This window comes from Geotrypetes seraphini, chromosome 2 (genome assembly GCF_902459505.1).
Source record: "Geotrypetes seraphini chromosome 2, aGeoSer1.1, whole genome shotgun sequence".
Classification (NCBI taxonomy): Eukaryota; Metazoa; Chordata; class Amphibia; order Gymnophiona; family Dermophiidae; genus Geotrypetes; species Geotrypetes seraphini.
Window position 1 is genome coordinate 326,858,413 of NC_047085.1, and position 26,371 is coordinate 326,884,783.

General features: G+C 46.3%; 1 protein-coding gene across 1 annotated transcript in view; it reads left to right on the forward strand.

Moving 5' to 3' along the window:
• TOP2B (DNA topoisomerase II beta) overlaps positions 1–26,371 on the forward strand; it is a 639,919-nt gene that overhangs the window by 282,444 nt on the left and 331,104 nt on the right. The window contains 2 exon segments of the mRNA XM_033930173.1: positions 365–457; positions 551–665. Coding sequence (XP_033786064.1) covers positions 365–457; positions 551–665 — 208 coding nt within the window.

Genomic DNA, 26,371 nt, shown 5'->3' on the forward strand with positions numbered 1-26,371 from the left:
CCAGGTAAGAACCTAATTTTTCATTGCACTTCTTGTGCACTGGTGATGTAATTTAACCAGGTTTTAATATTTCTGTGCAGTTTTTTTTTCTCTGAGGGAGAATTTTGATCTTTCTTTCCAATGAGCCTTTGTCCTGCAATGGTAGATTTTTCTCCTTCTCCTGTCCTCATAGTCCCTTGAGCATGTCAGCGGTACCATAAACCTGGCCCTGCAAACAAGGTTCTCCACCAAGTCCTGGAGCTGGTGTGTGTTTTATTTGTATTTTGACAGGGGAAAAGGATATATATATATTTTTTTTAATGATTCTTGTACATCTGACATGAAAACAGTATTTTAAGTGATCAACACTCTTGTTTTCTTAAAGGCCTTTAGTAAAAAGAAAATTGATGACAGAAAGGAATGGCTGACAAACTTTATGGAAGATAGACGACAGCGCAGGGTGCATGGCTTGCCAGAGGTAAGTTTTTAAATAAAACATTAGAATTAGTATGGGGAAATACTTGACCTAGTGTTTATGCTTAATAGCGTTTGTATTCTGTTTTGCCCTTAGCAATTCTTGTATGGAACAGCAACAAAATACTTGACTTACAATGATTTCATTAATAAGGAGCTAATTCTCTTCTCAAATTCTGACAATGAGCGATCCATTCCATCTCTTGTTGATGGTAAGTACATCGGTGTTAAAACTTATGATTTAATCCTGTTTTTCTAATAATGTTTCATGTGTTCTCTGAAAGGTAAGCAGGTTCTCTACATTATTCAGGTGAATGATATAAAGATCATATATACTTGAATATAAACCCATCCAAATATATACCGAGATACCATTCCCTCTTTTTTCAGGGGAAAAATGGTAACTTGAATATAAACTGAGGGTTAATATTCTATCATTCTAACTCCTTACCTTCCCTGTGGTGCCCTACCACCCTCCCTCCTGCTAATCTTTCCCCTCCTGCCACTGCAAACCTTCCCTCCCCCAAACCAGCAGACTTTTGCTGCTGTGGAAAGCGCATTCGCACTAGAGAGTTGCACGGGGACAGAAATCAAATCCGTCCCCGCCGCAATCAAATCCGTCCCCGCCGCAATCAAATCCGTCCCTGCCCGTCCCTATAAACTTCAGAAGTAGTTATTTCATTTAATTATGCTACTGAATTAAAGGCCCTGGTAGAGACCCATTTACAAATAAACAAAGACACTTTATTAATTTGGAAATATTAATTGGGAAGAATACATACTTTGTAAATGAGTTTCTACCAGAGTCTCTAATGTAAATATAAAATATAAATACTCAGCTGATGAGGACCCCTAAGCTGTCAGTGAGAGGTTTGAGCGAGCATGATGTAAGCGGCTCAAAGCAGGCCAAGATGGCGGTTGAGAAGAGTGTTTGAGCTATTATCTGCCCATGGTTCTTGATCCCCAGTATAGAAAAGGAAGGGGAAAACCCGGCGTATTCCTCCTGACACCCCCCCCATGGGCCACAGCTCAGCACTCTTCTGCTTCATTTTTGGTTCAGTACTAAAATGTCCACAAATCACACCTGCCTGCTCCCAAGTAAGGCCAAATGCACCAGCCAACACAATAAACTACCATAACTTCCTTGCAGCCTCCCCTTCTGATCCCCACCACCACCACCACATACTAGAAACAAATAGAGGAAAGGTAATATGCTAACTTCAAACACCCTGAACAAGTCCTAGTATGATACCACCATAGGAAACCATGAGACAATCTGGAACGAGGCTGCAATGAAGGCTTTTTTTCCTCTTCCAAAATCTTTAATTGGCTGGCACTTTATCTGGCCCCCTCACAAATGTAAGGGAGGATACTTGGCACTATAGACATACAAACCCATATAAGAACTTGTCGGGGGTGGGTGGGGGAGGAGAGCAACCTGGACCTGCCTCAACCAATCCTAGCCCTCTAGTTTGTCCTCTGAGGTGTTTTTCTTGAACTCCTGCAAGTAGGGATACATATGCCAACTCATTTGGCATAAAATAAAATAAACAAAAAACACGCTAGTGTAAGTACTGTAACTTTTTAAAAGTCCTCTTGGAACTCCATATTCCTTATACTTTAATCAGTGGATAGATTGTGCTCAGAGACATGGAGGAAAAAGGGGACAGAAAGTCCCCAAAAAACCTCACCATCCAATCATTGCAAAACTTCCATCTTAACACACTTTTATATGTGCATGACTTGAAAGATTGTATTATTGAAAAAACACTTATATTTTGTGTATTGGTCTTTGGCCTCGACGTGCCACGTTTTAAAATTTCTTCAGGAAGCCAAATGGTAACAGCGAAAGATTCTTAAGTCTTCCAGAATGGGTGTCAGTCTCTGGTCTAGCTTGCAATTCAGCTTTCAGTGAACTTCCGATATCTGCTGACAACCTGGCATGGCAGATAAGAAATGTCCATTTCTTTAGCACTCTCCAGACCAGTAGAGGTTAATCTTTACGAATGGGTATATATCCAATCATGACCAGCAGGTGGAGACTGAAAACAAAACTGTGGAATAGTGCATAAGATATCCCCTTCTCTATTCTTATCAGTCTGCACAGGTCCTGGACCTGTTGGGCCACCGCGTGAGCGAACTGCTGGGCACGATGGACCTCGGGTCTGACCTAGCAGAGGCATTTCTTATGTTCTTATGTTTCTTATGTCTACTTCAGTCTCCAGCAGGTGTTGAGTGAGCTATACCCATCTCTCTTGGTAGGGCTGTTGGAATTTGTTTAGGGGGTTTCTAGTCCCTGTTTTTGGCCGGACAGAGCTTGGGCAGGCCCTGTTTGGGGGTCCATCCGACCTCGGGGGTGTCAACCCCCAGTGGATCTCAAGCGGGGTCCCTCCCCCTACTTCCTCCACTTCCTCACATTTTTTTAGAGGAGCCTCAGCAGTAAGCCTTGCCCCCTAAATCAAGCAAGGCATATTGCTTAGAGAGCCTGTGGAGTCTGTTCTGTAAAAAAAAAAAAATAAATCCTGAGGTAGTGCCAATCTGCATGTTGCTTCCCTGTCAATTTACTGTATTTTTGCACTAACCGGCACTTTTCTTCTAATAAAGTTGCATATAGAGCAATTGTGCCCTTCTCTGGGGGAGTGGGACACAATTTGGTCCAGCTGCGAGACACTCGCGGCCGGCCTGAACTCGGCGGTTTGGGCCAGTGAGGTGGTGGAGCTCCGTCAGCAGCGGGTGCAGGCGTCCAGAGCTCCCCGGCCTTAGTGCCTCGCGAGCCGGCTGAAGGCAGTGAGGCAGCCCGGTCTTCTCTCACTGCCTCAGGAGGGATTCTCTCTCAGCTGATTTTTCAACAGCTGATGCCGGCTTAGCCTGCTTTAGCGTCTGGGACAGTTTAGTTTTCCCAGCCGCTACAGGCCCTGGAGGGGTTATTTTTGGGCGGGATCTTTGCCATTTTGATAGACAGTTCCCTCCATTTTGTCTGCAACCTCAGGTGACCTTCCCCCTGTATTGCAAACACAAGGGCAGGGAGTCCCTGGGGACCCCCGGGGGTTTTTCCCCTAATTTAATTTCTTTCTTTGTGCAGACAATTGGGGGTCCCACGTGGGCCTGGGGGATTTCAGGGGTGGTTTCCCTCCGCAACACCTGTGGCTTTGCCTCCCTCTTTTCATTTGGCATCCCTTCTTCCTCCTCCCTCATCCGAGTGCCCGCGGGGAGCTTGGACTGTGGATTGGTGGTCGGTGGAGTGTGTTGGCGTGGATGAGGACCTGGCCACTGTGGCAGGCTTCCAGGATCCTCTAGAGGGGACTGCTGCTGGCAGCGAGGCATCGGGTTTCCTGTCTTCCGGCGCAGAGGCATCCATGGTGCGCCTTTTATTCAGAGGGATACGCTATTTGACCTGATTTAGCAGGTCTCCTTGGTGCTGCATTTTTGAAGTTGCGCCACCGGAGACCCCGCGTATGGGGGCCCTCTGCTTCAGGGAGTCTGTCCTGTTTCCCGTTCTTTTCCTGTGCGTCAGGATTTTCGGGATATTGTACTGGCGCAGTGGAATATGCCTGGGATGCCGTTTCGGTTGGCACGCGCCTTGTCTCTTTGGTATCCCATCCTGGAGGGGGATAGGGCTACCTTAATTTTGCCAGTGGTGGTCGCGGTGGTCTCAGCGATTGCTAAGCGGCATACTGTGCCTTTTGCGGGTGGTTCTGCCCTTAGGGTCTCTGAGAAGCGTACGTTAGAGACACTTCTTAAGCAGAATTTTGATATCTCTGCCTTGGGGGTCCAGGCAGCTATTTGTGTGGGGCTGGTGGCTCGCACCGTGTTTCGGTGGTCTGAGTGTATCCTGGATCATGAGTCTGATGACTGGTCCTTAGTGGATCAGGAGGTGGTGAAGATTGAGATGGCTGCCTCGTTCCTCTCGGATGCTCTTTATGACTTGGTGCGGCCTGCGTTTTTTGGTGGCCGCACGCCGTACCTTGTGGCTTCGCACTTGGTCGGCGGTTGCCGCGTCCAAAACTAAACTTCCAAAATTTACCTTTCAGGGGTCATTTTTGTTTGGAGAGAACTTAGATAAGTTGGTTCAGATTCTGAGGTACTCTAAGGTGCCCCGTCTGCCTGAGGACCGTGCCCTCCTGGCATCTCGGGGTGGCACTGCCCGGGGACGTCTGCAGGAATTTTGCATGTTTTGCCCGGGGCGTGGAGCTGCTTCTTTCCAGGCTTCTGTTTTTTCCCCGAGGTCGGTTGGCTCAGCACATGCAGTCCTTTCAGGGGGCCTGTCGGGGGGCTGGGATCCCCCCTGCCGGCTCCCCTGCTGCCCGTCCTGCACGATGGCTCTTTGCTGGCGCCCCCTTTGGTTCCGGTGGATGCCCGGCTGCATGAGTTTTTCCCCAAGTGGGCCGAGATCAGTGGGTCCTGGTGGTGGTGCGGGACGGTTATGCTCTGGAGTTAGCCCACTCTCTACCAGATCATATCTAGCCTCTCCATGTCAGACGGCATGGGAGACGCTAGCCTTTTGCCAGACCCTTCAGCGCTTGCTAGATCTCAAAGCGGTTGTCCAGTGTCCCCTCAAGAGTGCAGCACCGGCTGGTATGCAATTTCCTTTTTGGTGCCCTAGAAGGAGGGGAACTTTCGGCCCATCCTCCATTTAAACAGGGGTCAACAGGGCTCTCAGAATTTCCTTTTTTTTTCACTTGGACACATTGAAGTCTGTCCTTCTGGCGGTTCAGCTGGGGGAGTTCCTGACTTCTCTCGCTCTGGCGGAGGCCTACTTGCATGTTTCAATTCGGGCCTCTCAGCGCTTTCTTCGCTTTGCGATCTTGGGTCAGCACTATCAGTTCTGTGCGCTTCCCTTTGGCCTGGCCACGACTCCCCGGACGTGTACCAAGGTGATGGTGGTCGTCGCGGCGTCATTGCAGTCGGAGGGCTTTCTGGTGCACCCCTATCTGGGCAACTGATTCAGGCAAAGTCATTGCAGGAGAGCACCCGGGTTACGGCTTGGGTGGTGGAGTTTCTCCAGTCGCTGGGCTGGGTGGTCAACCTTTCCATCCTTTCCAAGAGTCGGTTGGTCCCAGCTCAGCATCTGTAGTACCTTGGAGTTCTGTTTGCTACCTCCTTGGGGAAGGTCTTCCTTCCAGAGGCCCTGGTAAGCAGCTTGCATTCTCAGATTCACCTCCTTATGTCGTCCCAGTGTCCTCGAGCGCAGGATGTCCTCCAAGTCTTGGGGTCGATGGTGGTGTCCTTGGAAGTGGTGAGGTGGGTGTGGGCCCACATGCGTCCTCTTCAGTATACTCTGCTTTGGAAGTGGTCGCCCCAGAGGCACAGTTTGGATGTCCCTGTCCTCTTCGAGGCTTGGCACTCTGCAGTCTTAGTTGGTGGCTCCAGCCCTCTCCTCAGGTTCAGGGGGTGAATCTGGATCTACCGCAGTGGACGGTGCTTCTCACAGATGCCAATCTCCTCAGTTGGGGGGCTCAGTGTCTAAGTCACTCAGCTCAGGGCACCTGGTCCACGGAGGAAGTGTTGTGACCAGAGCCATCCGTCTGGTGCTGTTAGCCTTCCGCTCCCTCTTAATGGGCAAGTCGGTCAGAGTTCTGTCAGGCAATGCCACGGCGGTGGCTTATGTCAATCGTCAGGGAGGCACCAAGAGCGCTCAGGTGGCGCAGGAGATGACTTGGCTCAATCTTTGGGCAGAGTCTCACCTTCTGGACCTCTCAGCCTCTCACATAGCCTGGGTGAAGAATGTTCAGGTGGACTTCCTCAGTCGTCACATCTTAGATCGCGGAGAGTGGTGTCTGAGCCCCGTGGCCTTTCAGTGCAGGCTTGGGGTGCAGCCCCTGATGGTCATGAGTGGCAACGCCAAAGTGCCCCGCTTCTTCAGTCGTCACAGGGACGGTCTGGCCGAGGGTCTGGATGCTCTGGTTCAGCCATGGCCAATGGAGGGGCTGTTGTACATGTTCCCTCCGTGGCCGTTAGTGGGCAGAGTTCTTCTCCACATTGTTCGCCATCTGGGTCTGGTGGCTCCGGATTGGCCTCGATGTCCGTGGTACGCGGATCTGGTGAGGCATCTGGTGGTGGATCCTCTTCCTCTGCCTCTCTTGAACGACCTTCTGACACAGGGTCCCATTCCCATGTTCGACCCCTCTCCCTTCTGGCTTGCGGCATTGCTCTTGAAAGGGGTCACCTAGGTAAGAAGGGGTATTCAGATAAGGTAATCTCTACTCTCTTGGGGTCCCGGAGGCTTTTTCTACCTCTCGGGCTTATGTGCGGGTTTGGAGTCTCTTTGAGGGGTGGTGCCAGGTGCGGGGAGTGGTCTCTTTTCGCGCTTCCCTGCCTACCATCCTAGAGTTCTTGCAAGATGGCCTGGATAGAGGACTGGCTTGGTCTTCTCTCCAGGTTTGACTTGCAGCCTTGTCAGCCTTTTGTGGGTTAGTGAAAGGTCAGCGTTTGACAGCCATTCCTGATGTGATTCGCTTTTTATGGGCGGCCAAGTTGATCAGGCCTCCCATGCCGGCCCTCTGTTCCATCTTGGGATCTCAATCTGGTTCTGTCTGTTCTGGTGCGCCCACCTCTTAAACCATTGGGTGGCTGCTATTTGAAGGACCTTACTCTGAAGGCAGTCTTTTTGGTGGCCATTACTTCAGCTAGGCGTGTTTCTGAGCAGCAGACTTTCTCTTGTAGGGCTCCCTTCTTGGAGTTTTCTAGGGAGTGGGTTGTCTTGAGGCCTGTTCCTTCCTTTCTGCCAAAAGTATTTTCCTCCTTTTCATGTCAATCAATCTGTAGTCCTCCCGGTGTTGGGTAGTCAGGAGGGCTCTGAGCAAAGACAGCTGCACAAGTTGGATGTTGGTCGGGTCCTTTGCTCTTATGTGCAGCGGACCTAGGAGATCAGGAAATCAGATTGTTTCTTTGTCCTTCTGGCGGGTCCTCGTAGGGGGGCTGGAGCCTCTAAGGCTACTATTGCACACTGGATCACAGAGACTATTGCTTCTGCTTATCTTCTGAGGCAGAAGCCTGTTCCAGAATTTCTCATGGCTCATTCCACTCGGGGTCAGGCGGCTTCTTGGGCTGAGTCTTCTCTCGTGTCTCCAGTGGACATTTGTAAGGCTGCGGTTTGGTCTTCCTTGCATTCTTTTGTCAGACTCTACCGGATAGATGTTCAGGTCCGTCGGGACGTGGTATTCGGTGAGCATGTTCTGGTGTCGGCCCTTCGGGGGTCCCGCCCATGATGGGGACTGCTGTGGTACATCCCATTCGTAAAGATTAACCTCTACTGGTCTGGAGAGTGCCAAAAAAGGAGAAATTAGGTCCTTACCTGCTAATTTTCTTTCTTTTTAGCTTCTACAGACCAGTAGAGGTCCCCACCCTGTCTGTTGTGTTGTTGGGGCTGTTGCGTGGGCAGTTTTGTTTTTTTGCTGCTGGCTCTAGTATTTTTCTAGGGCCGAGGAGAATTAATGAACAGCGGCTGTGGCTCGGCTGGCGAGCTGTGGGGACATTTTCCTTTTGGTATCTCTCCTCTGCATTTTCCAACAGCATTTGGGTATGTTAGTTGTTACTCCTGTTCGGAGTATTGTTTATTTCTGTTTCCAGTTCTTAGTTCTGCTTGGCTATTCAGCAGACTGATAAGAATAGAGAAGGGGATATTTTATATACTATTCCATGGTTTTATTTTCAGTCTCCACCTGCTAGTCAAGATTGGATATATACCCATTCGTAAAGATTAACCTCTACTGGTCTGGAGAAGCTAAAAGAAAGTAAATTAGCAGGTAAGAACCTAATTTCTCCTTAGCTACATGACCTATACAGTTATTCCTCCTCATTTAGATGAAGCTTTACCCGCTCACCAACAATTTTAATTAAGTTTTAGCTGTCATCAATTGATCACTTCTGAGCCCTTAGATTATTTCTCATACCATCTACCTCTTCTAGCACCTCTAGTCTCCTGGTAAGAGTCCTTTACAAAATAAACCTGTCACAAAGATTTAAATGAAACCAGCACCAGTTCATATAGCCTGTTCTGTTCAAACTATCTTTATGAATTCTCACCTTCCATGAGGACGAGGCATCTCTCCCCTCAGAGCCCAAGTGCACGGCACCATTAGTTATAAAGCAACCATATTGTTTCAGAGGCCATTCGAAGCTCGCAAGATTATGAGAGGAGCCAGAGCTGTCACCTTGTCATATACTTTTGCTCCAAGGAGTAACCAAAGTCGCCATTTTTACACTTTGATGTTGATGTTTTCTGCTCGTGAGCAACCTTGTCTCGGGGGGGGGGGGGGAGGAGGAGGAGGACTCTGTTCTCCCACTCTAGTATTATGCAGCCTGTCTTCCCGCTCTAGCTGGCACTTAACACCTCCTGACAAATCAGCAGCAACAATCTCTGTCATGTAGGCAGTGAGCTGTTGGTGTTCCCTTCTCAGCATTACAAGGAATGCTCATTTTAATACTAATAAGCTCCTTGTTATGTATTTGCATAAGGTTCTTGGTGGCTGCTACCATGATTGGTATAAGCCCCCAAGAACCCTTTTGGGCTTTGGAGGCTGAGCACAGCAAGCTTTTGAGAATCTTCCCCTTAGCAAATTACTTTTCAGACAAGATTGTTAAAATTAGGGACCATAGAATTCCTAAACTTTATAAGAGGTTATATCTAATTCAGTGATGAGGTCTCAAGTAGCAATTCCTGCTGATAGACATTGGTTCTGTTTTCTTGTTAAATCTTTGTCAAAATTTTCTGTTTCATCTAGTTTGTTTATTTTTAAAAATTATATTCTACTTACAGCCTTCATATTTAATTCTCTATCATCTTGTCTTTTAGATGAGGCACCTCATTTGCACTCTCAATCATCAATTTATTTATGACATCTTTTGGGAAAAAGTGGGTGTACTCATCTGTTTTTTCGGTGGATTTTATGCTAGTGGTGACACATAGACCACATCTTTTTGATATGGACTGGGACTGAAGATTGCTTGAGTCGATTTTTACAGATTCTGAATGGGGTACATCATATAATTAAATTTGAAGCCCATTGGGATTATAACAGCCTTACTTTTCTTCATGTACATGTAACTTGGCGGTCCCAATGGATATCAAACTTCTGTCTATACCCAAACCTATGGATCGTAATATATTGCTCCATTTCACCAATACGCACCCTATTCATTCTATAAGTAGTACCCCGTCTCACAATTCCTTTGTTTTTGAAGGATTTGCTCTTCAAAGGAAGTATTTTTCACCAGAAGGCAGTTGGGTTACAGGATAAGTTTGTTTCTTGAGGTTACACAAGCCACTTAGTTCACAATACAGTTAAAAGAGTAAATTACAATCATAGAGACTTTTTGTTAGGAGATAAACCAGTAAGTGAAACAGATATTACATTACTTTACATTAGTGATTTCTTTTCCGCCATTACCTTGCGGTTCAAGGCGGATTACATCCAAACTAAAACAAGAATTACATTTCAACTTGAAGTAATAGATTAAACGATGAGATACAATTTTAAGGGAGAATTATGGGTTTTAGATAATGTTTGGTAACTAGAAAAATTAGAGAGTACTAAGGGTTTATAGAGTGTTGGATGTTGGGTTAGGATTGTTGTGCTGGATAGGTTTAATGTGTTTTTTGAAGAGTATGTATTTATGAAGATATGTATTGAAATATAATTTACATACCCTTCAATTGTTCAAATTATAAAAAAAACATTTGAAGCTGTTGTCATTGTATACAGTGTTTAATAACACTGATATGATATGACATATTAGGGGAATTTGAAAGCTCTCTTATGCCCAGCAATGGTATGGGTGCATGGGGGACAGAGGAGGGAGGCTCAGGGTTGCCACAAAAGATGTGGCTATTGTACTGTCATGTTAAGCTAGAGGGTACTTTTTTCTGGATACTAATATTCTCCTTCACTCATTGGTCATTTCCAACTTATATTACTGTAATTCTCTCTACCAGGGAATTACACAGAAAGAAATCAAGAGGCTTCAAATTATTCAAAACACAGTAATAAAAATATTTAATGGGAAAAAATTTGACCACGTCGCCCCTGTTCTGAAAAAGGCCCATTGGTTGCCAATATCTCATCGGATTACATTCAAAATTGTCTTTCTCGTGTTCAAGATGTAAAACAATCATTGCCCCCCTCCCCCCGCATTTATAGATAGACTATTGATTCCATACGAAACCTCAAAAACTCTTTGATCATCCCAACAATATCTTCTTACAATTTCCTCTATCCGACAATTGTTTTACGACACAACCCGCAAAATGATTTTTTCAGTGGTAGCTCCCAGCTATGGAACTCTCTCCCAACTACTTTGAGGCAGGAATCTAACTCTAATAAATTCAAGTCTAACCTATAAACCTTTCTCTTTATCCCAGGACAAGCAGGCAGCATGTTCTCAACATGTGGGTGACATCATCCATGGAGCCCCGTCGCAGACAGCTTTTCAAACAAACTTGATTGAAGATCTTGAAGTTTGCTAGTGCTGCACCGCGCATGTGTGTGCCTTCCCGCCCCACTAGAGGGCGTCTCCTCAACGTGGTCCTCAGTTCTTAGTTTCCCGCAGAGCCAGAAAGCCCTGTCTCTCTTCTTTGCAAATCTAAGTGCCTTTCTTGCACCGTGGCTTCTTTTACTATTTTCTCGGAAGTCGCTGTGCCGCGTCTTTTCTTCTTTTTACAAGAAAAAATAAAATAAATAAATTAGAATAATTTTTTTTGTTTTCTGCAACCTCGTTTTTCCTTGGCCACCCGGCCTCGCAGTGGCTGCGTCCGGGCCTCTTACCAGGTTCAAGAAGTGCACGCAGTGCGGTCGGGTGATCTCCATCACAGACCCGCACCGTTGGTGTATCCTTTGTCTGGGTGTTGACCACCCTACGGACTCTTGCCCTCGTTGTTCCACCCTTCAGCCTGGGGCTCTTCTTCGCAGGCGGGCCAAGATTGTGGAACTCTTCAACATGGACCCGTCAGCGGATAAGACTTTGACCCTGGTCTTGGTCTCGATGTCGGCCTCGAAGACCTCGGTTCCGAGCAAGTCTCCCTTGACCTCAAAGGCCTCGGCAGCTCCGGCTTCGAAGACCTTGTCCTCGGCTAAGTCTCTTCTTCCTCTTTCAGGTTCAGCTCAGCTACCAAAGAAGCCATCCTCGGAGTCTCTGGCCAACCTGGCAGTGAGTGTAGTCCTGCCAGCCTTGATGACGCCTCTCCCTAGCATGCCTCCACATTACGGGAATACTCTACATCGAAGTCGCCCTCGGTGGAGCACACTGCTGCACCAGTTCGTCCAAACCCTTTGGTCTCGGTGCTCATGTTCGATGATATGCTTAAGGCTATCTTGACCTCGCAGATCTCCTCTGCTTTGGCTCAGCTTGCCCTGGCCTCGACCCTGCTCGTCGTTGATCAGCCTGAGCGTTGCACCGAGGGGTCTCGGGGCAAGGCGCATTGGTCTCGACGCTTGTCCTCGAATGCCTCCTCGCCTGCTCCCTCGAGGCGGACTTCTCCTGTCACCCGACTTCGATCGAAGCGCCGGCCTAAACGTACTTCTTCCTCGAGATAGCGGTCTGCCAAACGGCCCAGAGATTCTCCCCCGAGGCAGGGTAGGTCGCCGGGCCCTCGCATTATGGGGTCCATCAAGCTCTCCGACCTTGTACTGTCTGACCCTCGTCTTCGCCGTTCTCCCGTGCCATATCGGTCTCTGTACCTAGGAGCTTCGAGGTCGAAGATGCCAGCCTCTCTGCCGAGTCAGAAGGAATCTTCCTCCCGAGACTCACAGAGGCAGGCTCCCCGGACCTCCGTTCCTCAGACTCCTGGGTCCTCGCCTTCCAGGCTCTATAAGCGCAGGCTGTCGTTGTCTCCCCCTCGTTCTCTCAGCGGGGCCTCCTCGACGTCCATGCTTGTGGACACTGACCTGCCAGCACAGTATTCGAGGGAGGCTTCCCCCTCATTCTCTGCTGCCCCTAAGTCCCGCTCGGCTTCCCTCCTTGAGGGGTATTTGAGGGGTATTCTACGGGCAAGCCGTCCTCCTTCACCAGGTTCGTGATGGACATGGGCAAGGTCCCTGCAATTGGACCTCCAGTCCGGATCCAGGTATACCCAGGAATATTTGGAGGAGATGGAGCTTCCTTACCCACCGAAGGAATTCCTTTGCCTCCCCTTGAACCCAGTTTTGCAGCAGACTTTCTTCCGAAATTTAGAGACCTTACTCTGTTCCAGCCATTCTGTCCAAGATGGAGTCCAGGTACCGGACAGTCCCCTGTAAGGAGTTTGAGAAGGCTCAGCTCTCCCACCAATCCTTGGTGGTGGAGTCTTCCTTGAAGAAGTCTAATCCTTCCAAGGTCTACGCGGCTGTCCCGCCGGGCTGGGAGGGCTGGACTATGGAAAAGTTTGGCAGGCGCCTGTACCAAAATTTGATGATGGTGAACAGGGTTCTTAACTACAATTTTACTTTTACGTCATATCTGAAACAGTGCATCAAATCCATGCCCTCGTTTCAGGAGATTTTGCTGGTTCATCGCTGGACGGAATTTCGCCGGCTCCTGGATATGCTGTCGCAGGCGACCTATGATACCTTTGAACTCTCCTTGAGGGTCTCCGCCTTTGCGGTAGCCCTGTGCCGCTTAGTCTGGCTCCGCATAATTGACATGGATCTGAATCTGCAGGACTGGCTGGCAAATCTCGCGTGTTTGGGCAACAAACTCTTTGATGACTCCATCGAGGCAGCCACCAAATGCCTCTCCGAGCATGAGCGCTCCTTTGCCTCCTTGGTTAGGCCCAAGGTAAAGCCCGCTCCTCCTAAGTCGTACAAGTTGCCCCCCGGCGTTATCCTCAAAAGTCCACGCTGGCTTTTTCCCGGCCGCCTCCTCTGCGTCCGCAGCAGCAAAGGGCCCCTCAGAAGCCTTAGACGCCTGTGGCGGCCAAGCCTGCGCCGTCTTTTTGCCTGACCCGGTTGGAGCGGGCTGGTCCCCTGCGTCCTCGAGTCTTCTCCTCTGCCTATAGGGGGCCGCCTCCATGCTTTTTATCACCGCTGGGAACTGATAACTTCGGACAACTGGGTCCTCTCCGTCATCAGAGAGGGGCATTCCCTACACTTCCGGACGCCTCCTCCAGACCTGCCCACAAGATAGTGTCCTTCCAACAGAATGCTACTCCCCCTTCTTCTCCAGGAGGTTCTGCCCTTCTTCGCCTCCGGTGGAGGTGGTCCCTTTGTGTCAGCATGGCACCGGGTTCTACTCCTGCTACTTTCTAGTCCCCAAAAAGACTGAGGACATGCGCCCTATCCTGGACCTCCGTGTGTTGAACAAGTTCCTGGTCAAGGAGAAATTTTGTATTCTCTTTCTTCCCACACTGTATCCCCTGATGGATGAGGGGGACTGGCTATGTTCCCTAGACCTGAAGGAGGCCTACACTCACATCCTGATTCACCCGGACTCTCACAGGTTCCTACGCTTTCAAGTGTGAGACCTTCACCTGCAGTATCGAGTCCTCCCATTCAGGCTCGCTTTGTCCCCACGAGTCTTCACGAAGTGCCTCGTGGTGATGGCGGCAGCCCTGCGGTCGCAGGGTCTTCAAGTGTTCTCGTACCTCGACAACTGGCTAATCAAAGCACCGTCATGGTGGGAGGTTATTTCAGTGACCCAACGGACTATTACATTCCTTCAGTGTATGGGCTTCGAGGTCAACTTCCCCAAGTCCCAGTTGTGCCCCTCTCAGTCTCTGCAGTTCATTGGGGTGATTTTGGACACGGTTCGCCTCCGCTCGTTTCTGCCTCAACCTCGGCAGTCCACCCTCATCCACCTGTGCCGGCAGGTCTCTCTTCAGTCTATGGCCTTGGCCAAGCAGATGATGATCATGTTGGGACACATGGCCTTCACCGTTCATGTGACTCCTTTTGCCAGACTTCACCTCCGGGTACTTATTGGACCCTGGCGTCCCAGTGGAGACAGGACCGGGATCCCACCTCTCAGCACATTGCGGTGACTCCCTTCTTGAGGCGTTTGCTCCGCTGGTGGACGCTCTCTTCCAATCTTTCCAAAGGTTTTCTCTTTCTCACGCCCCCGCCGCGGAAGGTCCTTACAAAGGACTCCTCCGCGTATGCTTGGGGGGCTCATCTCGACGGCCTCCGAACTCAGGGTCTTTGGACGAGCGCCGACCGTCGCTGTCACATCAACCTGCTGGAGCTTCGGGCCATTTTCAATGCGCTGGTCGCCTTTCGGCATTTGCTTCAGGATTGCATGGTTCTGGTGCGCACGGACAACTAGGTGGCGATGTATTATGTGAACAAGCAGGGGGGTACGGGTTCCCTGTCTCTCTGCCGGGAGGCTCTTCGGCTCTGGGAGTGGGCGATACGCCACAACATCTACCTTCGAGCAGTCTACATCCAGGGCACACAAAACTGCCTGGCGGACAGATTGAGTCGCCTTCTCCAGCCTCACGAATGGTCGCTCCATTCCTCGACTCTGCATCAGGTGTTTGCTCGATGTGGGATGCCGCAGATAGATCTGTTGGCTTCACCTCTCAACCACAAGTTGCCTCGCTTCTGCTCCAGGATTTACTCCCCGGATCATCTCGAGGCGGATGCCTTCGTTCTGGATTGGTCGGTCAGGTTCCTCTACGCGTTCCCTCCTTTTTCTCTGATTCTGCGGATGCTAGTACATCTCAAGTCCGCTCACGCCACCATAGAGAATGACACGGTGGCGGTTTACCCGTGGAGCGGTGAATGGTCTTGTCCCCGCAATGAGGCATGAAGGATCGCGCGGTCCCCGCAGCCCACACCCGCCTGCCCAATCGATCCTAGTGTTTAGCCAGCTCTCTCCCTTCTCCTCACCTTAGTTTGTAGGTTTTCTTTTTCGGCGATCCGCACGCTATCAAAGAGCCGCGCACCCGCTGCTGCTCAGTTTCGATCTTCTGCTCTGACGCAACCGGAAACAGGAAGTTGCAGCAGAGCAGAAGATTGAACACTGAGCAGCCGCGCGTGCAGGTCGCCGAAAAAGAAAGCCTGCAAACTAAGGTGAGGAGAAGGGAGAGAGCTGGCTAAACACTAGGATCGATTGGGCAGGCGGGTGGGGGCTGCGGGGACCGTGCGATCGCACGTGTTCCCGGCTCAAACTGGAAGGAGGGAGTGAAAGGGAAAAGGATTCTGGGCCAAGGGGATGAAGACGGAAAGAAAAACCCACAGCAGGAAAGAAAGGGAAGGACAGGCAGGTGAGCCAGATGCTAGAAGCAGGGGGGGGGGAAGAAAGAGGGAAAAAAGCTAGATGGGGTTGAAAAGAAGAGACACACTGGTATGGAAGAGGAAGATAGGGGAAATCTGGACACAGGAAGGTAACAGAAAGGGGGGAAATTATGTGCATGGAGCATAGGGACAGAGTCATAAAGGGGACATGCCATGGGGATGGTATATGGACACGGGGGGGGAGGGGCAATGGCAGATACATAGGGGAGATATTAGAAATGGGGAAAATAGGAGTGCAGAAGCGAGATGGTTTGTGGGGATGGGACAGGGACCGAGCTCACAGGCTCCAGTGGCTTGCACAAATTACATTGTAACGTGCCATGAAAATAAGAGGGAGGAAGGTAGATAGATAGGCCACGCGAGAGGAGCTGAATGGTGGTAGAAAGGAACAGATGGTAAAGGAGGGAGGGAAGGGTGGTGGTGGAAAGGAATAGGACAGACATTGAAGGAGGGTGGAGAGGAACAGACCCTGAAGGGAAATGTGGAAGACAGAGTGGGAAGAAGACAGATGCCAGACTATGGGGGAGCGGAGGGAAGAAGATGGGTGCTAGACCAATTGGGGGGAGGGGTGAAGGGAGAGGCACAGTAACAGCATATGGAAGACGCAGAGAGAAGACACAGTGGATGGAAGGAATTGAATGAGAAGATGTGGAAAGCAGAAACCAGACAACAAAGGTAGAAAAAAAAATTCTATTTATTTATTTATTTTTTGCTTTAGGATAAAGTAGTATATCAGTTGTGTTGATAAAAATTTATAAACAAAGCCCTGCCAGCTGAACATCTCTTTCTCTAGTTCAGCAGCAGGAACTTTGATTTATAAGAAAGGAATAAGCTAAATATTACAGTACTAAGGCTTATATGGATGCAGCGGGGACGGTGACGGGGCGGTGAATGGGATGGCAGTGGCGGTGACGGGGTGGTGAAAGGGATGGCGGTGACATTGACGGGGCAGTGAAGGGAACGGCGGTGACGGGGCGGTGCAGAGGATGGTTGTCCAGGGATGGGGCGGTGATGGGGACAGATTTTTTCCCGTGTCATTCTCTACGCCGCCATGATTTTGATAGCTCCTCAGTGGCCGAGGAAGCCGTGGTTCTCCCTTCTCCTCCAACTCAGTGTCAGGGAGCCTCTGCTTCTGCCTGTGTTTCTTTCTCTTCTTTCTCAGAGTCTGGGTTCGCTGCTGCATCCCAATCTGCAGTCTCTACACTTAACAGCTTAGTTCCTCTCCACGTGACTCCCTCCTTCGATTTCTCTCCGTCGGTGAGGGATGTTCTCGAGGCCTTTCAGAAGGGTTCCACTCGACAGTGTTACTCCCAGAAATGGACTAGATTTGCTGCATGGTGTACTGGGCATCGCCTGGAGCCACTTTCTGCTTCCTTGTCTTCAGTGCTGGATTATCTGTTGCACTTGTCTCAGTCTTGTCTCAAATGGACATCCATTCGAGTCCACCTAAATGTGATTGCTGCTTTTCATCAGCCAATTGATGGGAAACAGCACTCTGTTCATCCAGTGGTTTCCCGCTTTTTGAAGGGCCTTTTCAATATTCATCCTCCACTCAAGTCTCCCCCAGTGGTTTGGGATCTTAATGTGGTTCTGGCTCACTTGATGAAACCTCCATTTGAACCCATTGACAAGGCTTATCTGAAGTTTCTCACTTGGAAGGTATTGTTCCTGATTGCCCTCATGTCTGCTCGCAGAGTCAGTGAGCTGCAAGCTCTTGTTGCAGACCTGCCTTTTACTGTTTTTCATCATGACAAGGTGGTCCTTCGTACTCATCCTAAGTTCTTGTCTAATGTGGTTTCGGATTTCCACCTCAACCAGTCCATTGTTCTTCCGGTGTTTTTTCCCAAGCTCCATTCTCATCCTGGTGAAGTGGCGCTTCACACTCTTGAGTGTAAGAGGGCGTTGGCTTTTTACCTCCAACGCACCCAGTCTCATCGGACGGCTCCTCAACTCTTCTTATCTTTTGATCCTAATCGGTTGGGCCGTCCTGTTTCCAAGCGCACCTTGTCCAACTGGTTGGCTGCTTGTATTTCCTTCTGCTACGCTTAGGCTGGTCTCCCGCTGCAGGGTTGGGTCACAGGGCATAAAGTCAGAGCGATGGCGGCATCTGTCACTTTCCTCAGGTCCACGCCTATTAAGGAGATCTGCAAGGCCGCCACTTGGTCCTCAGTTCATACCTTCACCTCTCACTATTGTCTGGATACTTTTTCCAGACGTGACGGCCTGTTCAGCCAGTCGGTTTTGCGTAATCTGTTCTCTTAAATTGCCAACTCTCCCACCGTCCCTTTCTGGTTAGCTTGGAGGTCACCGACATGTAGAGAATATGATGCTTGCTTGTCCTGGGATAAAGCTCAGTTACTTACCGTAACAGGTGTTATCCAGGCAGATATTCTCGCAACCCACCTGCCTCCCCGGGTTGGCTTCTTTGCTAGTTATCTGAACTGAGGACCATGTTGAGGAGACACGCCCTCTAGTGGGGCGGGAAGGCACACGCATGCGTGGTGCAGCACTAGCAAACTTCAAGATCTTCAATCAAGTTTGCTTGAAAAGCTGTCCGCGACGGGGCTCCGTGGATTACGTCACCCACATGTTGAGAATATCTGCCTGCTGTCTCTGGATAACACCTGTTACGGTAAGTAACTGTGCTTTAAAGATGCTTACGAGGTCTAGACTCTGAGATTAATCCAAGTCATTCTGCACACCCTTGTGTTTTTATCCTCCTCATTTTTTTTTTATTTTTTTTTTTTTAAGCGATATAACACTACGTACTCCCCTTTTGTATACTATATGATTTTATTATTTTAATCATGTAAGTCTTAACCCCCTTTTTTCTTTGTTTATTAATTTTTAATATTTTATGATGTAAGCCGCTTAGGAAATTCAAGCGGTATATCAAGCTTTAATAAAACTTGAAACTGCAAGTAAATGTAGGAGCGATCTCCGTCTACTACTGAAGCAGATTGAACGACAGTGGATATTTCAATTAAAATTTATTGCCCTGAGAGGGTTGAATGTAGTAGCCCTGGAGTGGTAAGCCTTTCTGTGATTGGATCAATTTAGCACATGATGCTGTGATGCGCAATTTTAAATGTCAGCGTCTGGATGTTCCACTAATAAGCAAGACTGCTGGAACGGTTTCTGGCTCCATGTTTTTACATCCCATGATGACACCTTGTGAAACAGGGTACTCCTGTTGGGAGTTTTTGGACTGTGTTTCAGAAAAATTCTTTATTTTTATTTATTTATTTATTTAATTCTTTATTGATTTTATAATTTTTGACATTCCATCAGTAAAAAAAAAACCCAAGAAAAAATGCAATGCAAGGAAAATAAAAGCAATCAAAGTCCAAAACATATATGTCACAGGTAAATATTATATTACAAAGTATAAAAGTTAGTCCACAATCTATGGAGACGGAGCTCCATAGATTTGTTGAAATTTACCATCAAAGAAATAACAGGAAACTTATAAATGTGGCTTGAGTGTCCTCAAACTTTTCCTCTGTAAGCGAATTAAGAGACTGAAATCAAAGGTTAATTCTGTAGTGCTTGGTAGATTGGTATAGTCCTTACGAATGGGTTATATACCTCACTGCTATCAGCATGTGGAGACTGTGAACAAACTTGTATATCAGGATAGCTTCCCCTCTTGCAATCCAGTCTTATAGTTTATAGTTTATTCAATTTTTGATTAAACGCTTTTTCGTTTCTTCAAAGCGTTGTACAGAATAAAAATAACTTTACAGATAAAAAATAAAACATTTAATACAAACTTTTAAGATCGACATGACTGACGTATTAGGTAATTATAGACAGGCATGCAATAGACACGATTGGTAGAGGGGGTAAGAAATACAATTGATAAAATAAAAATAAGAAACATTTAAGGTAAACACAAAAGGAATTAGGGGGAAGGGTATAAATTAAAAACTAGTATTAATGATTTGATGTCTGAAATGTGCCTCTTTTTTTTTTTTTTTTTTTTCAGTTAAAAGCTTCGTTAAAAAGGAAACATTTTAAGTTACTTTTAAATTTTTTTAAGTTTTTTTCCATTTTTAAATATAGTGGAAGAGTGTTCCAGATTGTTGGGGCTGTAACTGAAAAAATTGAGGTGCGGCGTGTGCCGATATTTTTTAGGGAAGGAATGTTGAGGTTAAATTGAGATATGGACCTTAAGGATCTTGGTAGGTCGTATGGAATCAGTAATCTGTCTATGAAGGCTGGGGCATTTGACTGCAGAGTTCCGAATGTTAAAAGGGCGATTTTATATGTTACTCTTTGTGAGACTGGCAACCAATGGGCGTTTTGAAGAAGAGGGGTTACGTGATCGTACTTCTTTGCTCCTGAAATTATCTTAATAGCAGTATTTTGAATCAACTGCAAACGTTTTAAGTCTTTATGATATATTCCTTTTAAAAGTGAGTTACAGTAATCTAATTTCGATATAACGAGTGAATGTATCAGAATATTGAGAGAACTAATGTTGAGAAGGGGGGCTAATGATCGGATCATTCTCAATTTATAAAAACAATTTTTAACTAAGGCGCTTATTTGAGGTCGAAATGTCAATTTATTGTCTATGAGAACACCTAAAATTTTTATATTAGTGACTGATGATAGTGGAATGTTATCAATAATGATTGGGGAAATTAGTTGCGCTCCCTCTTTTCCTGGGAAAAGGAGGGTATTAGTTTTTGAGATGCTCAGTGATAATTTATTGATGTTTAGCCAGTCGTGAATTTTACTTAATTTTTGATTAATTGCCTGAATCTCAGAATGATTGGTTGGGTCAATGGGGTGTATAATTTGTAGGTCGTCGGCATAAGCGTATACTGTAAACCCTATTGATTGACAAAGAGTCAGAAGTGGAGCCAAGTAGATATTAAATAATAAAGGCGATAAAATAGAGCCTTGTGGGATTCCAAAGTTAGAGTGGTAAGGATTTGATTTTGTTGTGTTGAATTGTACTGTGTAGGATCTATCGGAGAAATAGGAGCGGAACCATTCAAGGGCCTGATCGGCTACGCCTATGGATTCAAGACGTTGTAATAAAAGATAATGGTCGATGGTATCGAAAGCTGCAGCAAGATCCAAGGAGATTAGGAGAACGGATTTGTGGTGATCTAAATAATAATTTATGGATGTAGTGAGACCAAGTAATGAGTACTCTGTAGAATGGTTGATACGGAAACCGGTTTGGTTGGGGTGGAGTACATGTGTTTTGTCGACGAAGTCCGTCAATTGTTGAAAGACAGTTTTTTCAGTTAATTTACATAGGAATGGAAGATTTGCTATTGGTCGATAGTTAGAACATTTATCAAGATTATTTTTTGGGTCTTTGATGATTGGGTTTATGATTGAGTGTTTCCAGTCTGGTGGAACTTTGGCTGTAGATAAACAAGTGTGAACTATTTGAAGGATATATGATCCAAAAACTGTAAAGTGTCGTTTCAGGAAAAATGGAGGGATAGGATCGAGGATAGAGCCTTTAGTATTCATATGATATAAGTTATTTTCGATGGCTTTTAATGATGGAGGGATAAAATGAGATAGAGTAGCACGAAGTGTTTGGTTCGTGGATGTAATATCCTCATTTTCTGGAGGGCTGGATGGATTAATGATATTAGGTAAATTATTAGCGATTAGTCTCCATTAAAGCAGGTAGTAAGACTAATTCGGCTCCGCTCTTAGTACTGTTAGAATTTTGTTTTGGACTTTTGGGTTCCCCTTTTGTGCCGGATAGAGCTTGGATGGGTCCTGTTTTTGGATCCATCCGACTTCGAGGGTGTTAAACTCGGCGGGTCTCGTGCTGGGTCCCTCCCCCCCACCCCACATTTTTGTTGAGGTGCCTCAGCTGGCGGCCTGGCCTCCTGGTTGGTCAGCCCTCCAGCTAAGTGAAGAAAAAAAAAGTGAAGAAAAAATAAATCCTGAGATATGCCAATCTAAAGGGCTCAATTCCCTTTAAAACTTCCATTTGTATTGTTTTTTTCTCATCGAACCGGCACTTTTATTAGAGCTAGGACATTTTTCAGCACAATGAGTACTTTTAAGGGGGAAAAAATGCTCATTGTGCTCCAGATGCGAGGTACTCACGGCTGGCTTGTGCAAGCGTTGTGCAAGCCAGAGCGATGGGGAAGTCTTGTCGGCAGCGGTTGGCCCCGCCACATGTACCTCATGAAGGATTCCCTTACTGCCGGAGTGGCTGGGGATTCCCTTTTTGTATTGGTTGGTTCCTCGGACTCAGCATCAGGAAAGTCCCAGGCTTTTCAGACACGACAGGCCGCAGGAGCTCCAATTTTGGCAGGAACCACCTCCTTCATTTCTGTTACCTCAGGTGACCTTCCCCCCTGTTCTGGAAATACAGGGGCAAGGTATGGCAGGGTCCCCTGCTAGGGCAGGGAGTCCCTTGGGGCCGCCGGGGTTTTTTCCCACCTGAATTTATGTTAGCACTTTATAAAGCTTATGTGCTGGCGACTGGAGGTTCCGTGTCCACTCCGGGGAGGGTGCCCTTGACGTCTTCCCTCGACGTCTTTCCTGGTGCGGCCCTAGGCAGCGGCGGTTTTGCCCCTTGGGCTTCCAGTCTCTCCTCATACGTGCAAGCCTCCTATCATTTTCATCGCCCTCCTCTGGACCTCCAGAAGACGTATGAGGAGAGACTGGAAGCCCTGAATATGTAAACCCTAGAGGAAAGGAGGGACAGGGGGGATATGATTCAGATGTTCAAATACTTGAAGGATATTAACATAGAACAAAGTATTTTCCAGAGAAAGGAAAATGGTAAAATCAGAAGACATAATTTGAGGTTGAGGGGTAGTAGATTCAAGAGCAATGTTAGGAAATTCTACTTTACGGAGAGGGTGGTGGATGCCTGGAATGCGCTCCCGAGAGAGGTAGTGGAGAAGAAAACGGTGACGAAGTTCAAAGAAGCGTGGGATGAACACAGAGGATCTAGAATCAGTAAATATTATTAAATATTGAACTAAGGCCAGTACTGGGCAGACTTGCATGGTCTGTATTTGGCTGTTTGGGGGAGGATGGGCTGGAGAGGGCTTCAGTGGCTGGGAGGGTGTAGATGGGTTGGAGTAGGTTTTGATGGAGATTTTGGCAGATGGAACCCAAGCACAGTATAGGGTAGAGCTTTGGATTCTTGCCTAGAAATAGCTAAGAAGAAAAAATTTAAATTGAATCAGGTTGGGCAGACTGGATGGACCATTCAGGTATTTATCTGCCGTCATCTACTATGTTACTATCCAGGAGTAAGATTGGTGAACATGTGAAAAGAGGTGAAGTCATGCCCTGTTAGATACATCAACTTCCATGCATCCACCACATTAGGAGCTTTCAACAAATTTGTGTATATCCTTTTTCCAGCTTGCTGTATGTAGTCTGTCTACTCAAGTTATCAAACTTAGGAGTGGCTGTCAAATTAAAATCCCTCCGTATAATTTTACTTCTCTGATAGTGCAGTGTTCTCCCCAGAAATTTTTTCCAGCCGGGTGGCATGAAAAAGTAGCCGGGTGGGCAGGGTGGGGAAATTTGGTAGTGGGGAAAATTAAATGTATACTATTTTTATTAGTTAATTATTATTTTCCAATGCTCGATATGACTTCCTTTTTTAAGGTTTGACACTTTACTAAATTTAAGAAGTATCCAATTCTAGAAGTGAATAATTAGATATTCATCCTCTTTCAAATAGTATAGAGGTTTAAAAAAGGGAAATGCGTTAATGAAGTCATTAGGTTCAATCTAACCATTTATTTCTGCATGAATTTAAACAACTAAAAAAAAAAAGATAAATATAGCTCATCCAGTCATACAAGAAATGGCTGTACAACACCTCTAATAATGTTTTGATCACTAGGTTCCTTCCTGAGGTCTCACTGAGGATATGAAATAGATGCTATCCCCACTTCCAGACCTCTTCCACATAATTTATGCAGAGGTATTACTGAGCCTTGAAGGGCACCTGTGTGATTGATCTTTATCTGCTTCTTTTTTATTTTGCTATACTGCAAAGTAAGAGCTAGGGCAAAACAGTATAGGTAAAGATGCAGGTAATAATTAGCAATGTATAAAAAATATTTTATTTTTATTTGCTTATAATGTCATTTGAAAGCTGCTTGATGATAATACAACTTTAATTTAATTCTTTATAATGGGTGTGTCTGTGTGTTGGGGGGACAACACCTATGTCAACAGTAAAGTTAGAATAGGGTCATTAAATCCAGTGGTGTACCTAGTATATATGACAGCCAGTGCTAATCATTTTTTTAACAAACCCTCCTCTATATAAAAAAAGATATTTTTTAGTAATAATCCATGAGTCACACAATAAGGGTGCATCTAGGAAAAGGCAGCATCTTAAACACTGCAGTGAGCACGATAGCACCAACACACGCATTGTAAAACTAAACAAACCAGATCCTACACAGTCAATTGATCCCGTAGTCGATGCTAACAGAAAACCATGTCCTTTCCATACACACAAAACACAGATACACCCTCGCCCAATATGGAATAATCACAAATTAAAAATAGAAATATGTAGACAAAAGTTAAACTGAACAAAGAAACCAGACTCTGCATACAATGCAACACCATAGAAACAGTGACAAATGTCCCCTAATACTGTGCAAAATATAAATACAGTAGATGTAAATTTGAAAAAAACTTCTACATAAGTCACCACTTTACAAATTAACAAATAGAAATAAAATAATGAGAAATATGAAAATACCATTTTATTGGACTAATCAATTTTTCAATTAGCTTTCAGAGGCCAAATCTTTCTTCAAGACAGTACAGTATACAGCTGTTATGGTATCCTGTCCTGACCTGAGGAAAGGGGTTTATTCCCCCCCAAAATTGCCTTATTTCTATTTCCTATTTATAAATTTTAATCAATACAGTTACAATACTACTTGATTCTACGTAAAGCAACAAAAATATTTTTTTTCTACCTTTTGTCGTTTCTGCTTTAGTCATCTTCTCTTCACTCTCTTCTTTCTATTTAGCATTTGTCCTCGCTCCCTTCCATGCAATATCTGTCCTCTCTCTTTGCCTCTTCCACCCTGCCTCTGCCCTCTCTCTCTCTACCCCTTCCATCTACTGTCCACCCTATCTCTGCCCCTTGCATCCACTGTCCACCCTTTCTGCCTTTTCCATCCAGTGTCTGCCCTCTCTCTCTGTTCCATATGGTATCTTCCCTCTTTCTATGTCCCTTCAATAAACTCTATATCCTGTGCCCTTTCTCTCCTTTGTACATGATTTATTTCAGCTTCAACCCCTCTCCATTTTTGTCTCCACCCTTCCCCTATGCTCTGGCATCTCTCTCTTCTCCTTTCCTTCCTTCCTTCCTTCCCACTCCACCCCATGGTCTGACATCTCTATCTCCTTCCCTTCTCTCCCCCCTCTCCAGTATCTGCCTCCTGTCTTTCCCCTTTGGTCCAGGCTTCTCTCTTTCTCTCCGTCTTTCTTCTGTGAGGAGATCATATTGATCTTGAACACTGAATAATTCTTCCACATTCTTCATATCACTGTACTGTAGTCTGGTCCAGCAGACTGCTTTGGCACTATTACATGGGTAATAGTAAATTCATTATGCATCAGCTTTACACACAGAATGCCACAAGTCTCTATTTCTTGTGCTGTGTTTACATCTGCCAGCAGCAGAAACTTGAGACAGATCCCTTGGCAATACTGCACTTTGGAGCCCTTTGACCATCTGGTTCTGTATGGCTGCAGGCTTTAAAGCTCTGTTTACTGGAGGAGACTGTCCAGCATACATAGTTGCATCGCTCTTAAAGATCTGATCAGAGATTACATTAGACAAGGTAGTATTTTTAGGCATGGAAAAACAGGACATGTTCTCCTCAATCTGCTCAGATGCCCTTTAATGTTCATCTGATCTCGGGCTAAATCTTGCCTCCTGAGCTGATCTTCAAAGGAGAGCGGAGTGAGAGCCATATTGGCAGTGAGATCCGTTTTGGGCCGCATGTTGTGCAGGGCTGGACTAAGGCAAGTTGTAAGCTTCCTTCTATCGCTGACCTAACTTCCATAAGTCAGCAACGGAGGGAAGCTTACAACTCGCTGCTCTCGCTTGCTTCGGGCCTTCCTCATTGCCGGGTCCTGCCTTCACGGAAACAGAAAGTAGGCAGGACCAATGTTCCCTCTAAGGATTGATGAGGTGTGTGCAAAAAAAAATATGCATGAGCGACAAGTTACATATTCCATAAATTTATGAGCAGGCACGGAGGACGCATTTTTAAACAAATGTAGTTTATCCTTGTATTCCTTATGTATTTTTAATCATCTATGGATATGTTTGTATGTTTATTGTTCAAATGGTTTTATTTATTTCCCAAAATTTATTTTTGTTATACACATTGAAAATATTTGATATTGCGTTTAAATCAAAATCTCAATAAACTTGAAACTTGAAACGAGTGCCCATGAGATTGTGGGAGGGTTAAATACTCAAAACTTAGAAGAATAACAATTTACTTAAAGTTTTTGCTTCGCCAGCTTTCTGGTATCTTTACATAATGCAGTGGTGTACCTAGCATATGTAACACCCGGGGCCCATCATTTTTTGACACCCCCCCCCCCATCTGTACGAAAAACGTGATTTTTAGTAACAAGCCACACGTCACACATGAGTACCTAGGAAAAGGCAGCATCTTACATATTGCAGTGAACAGTACATCAATACA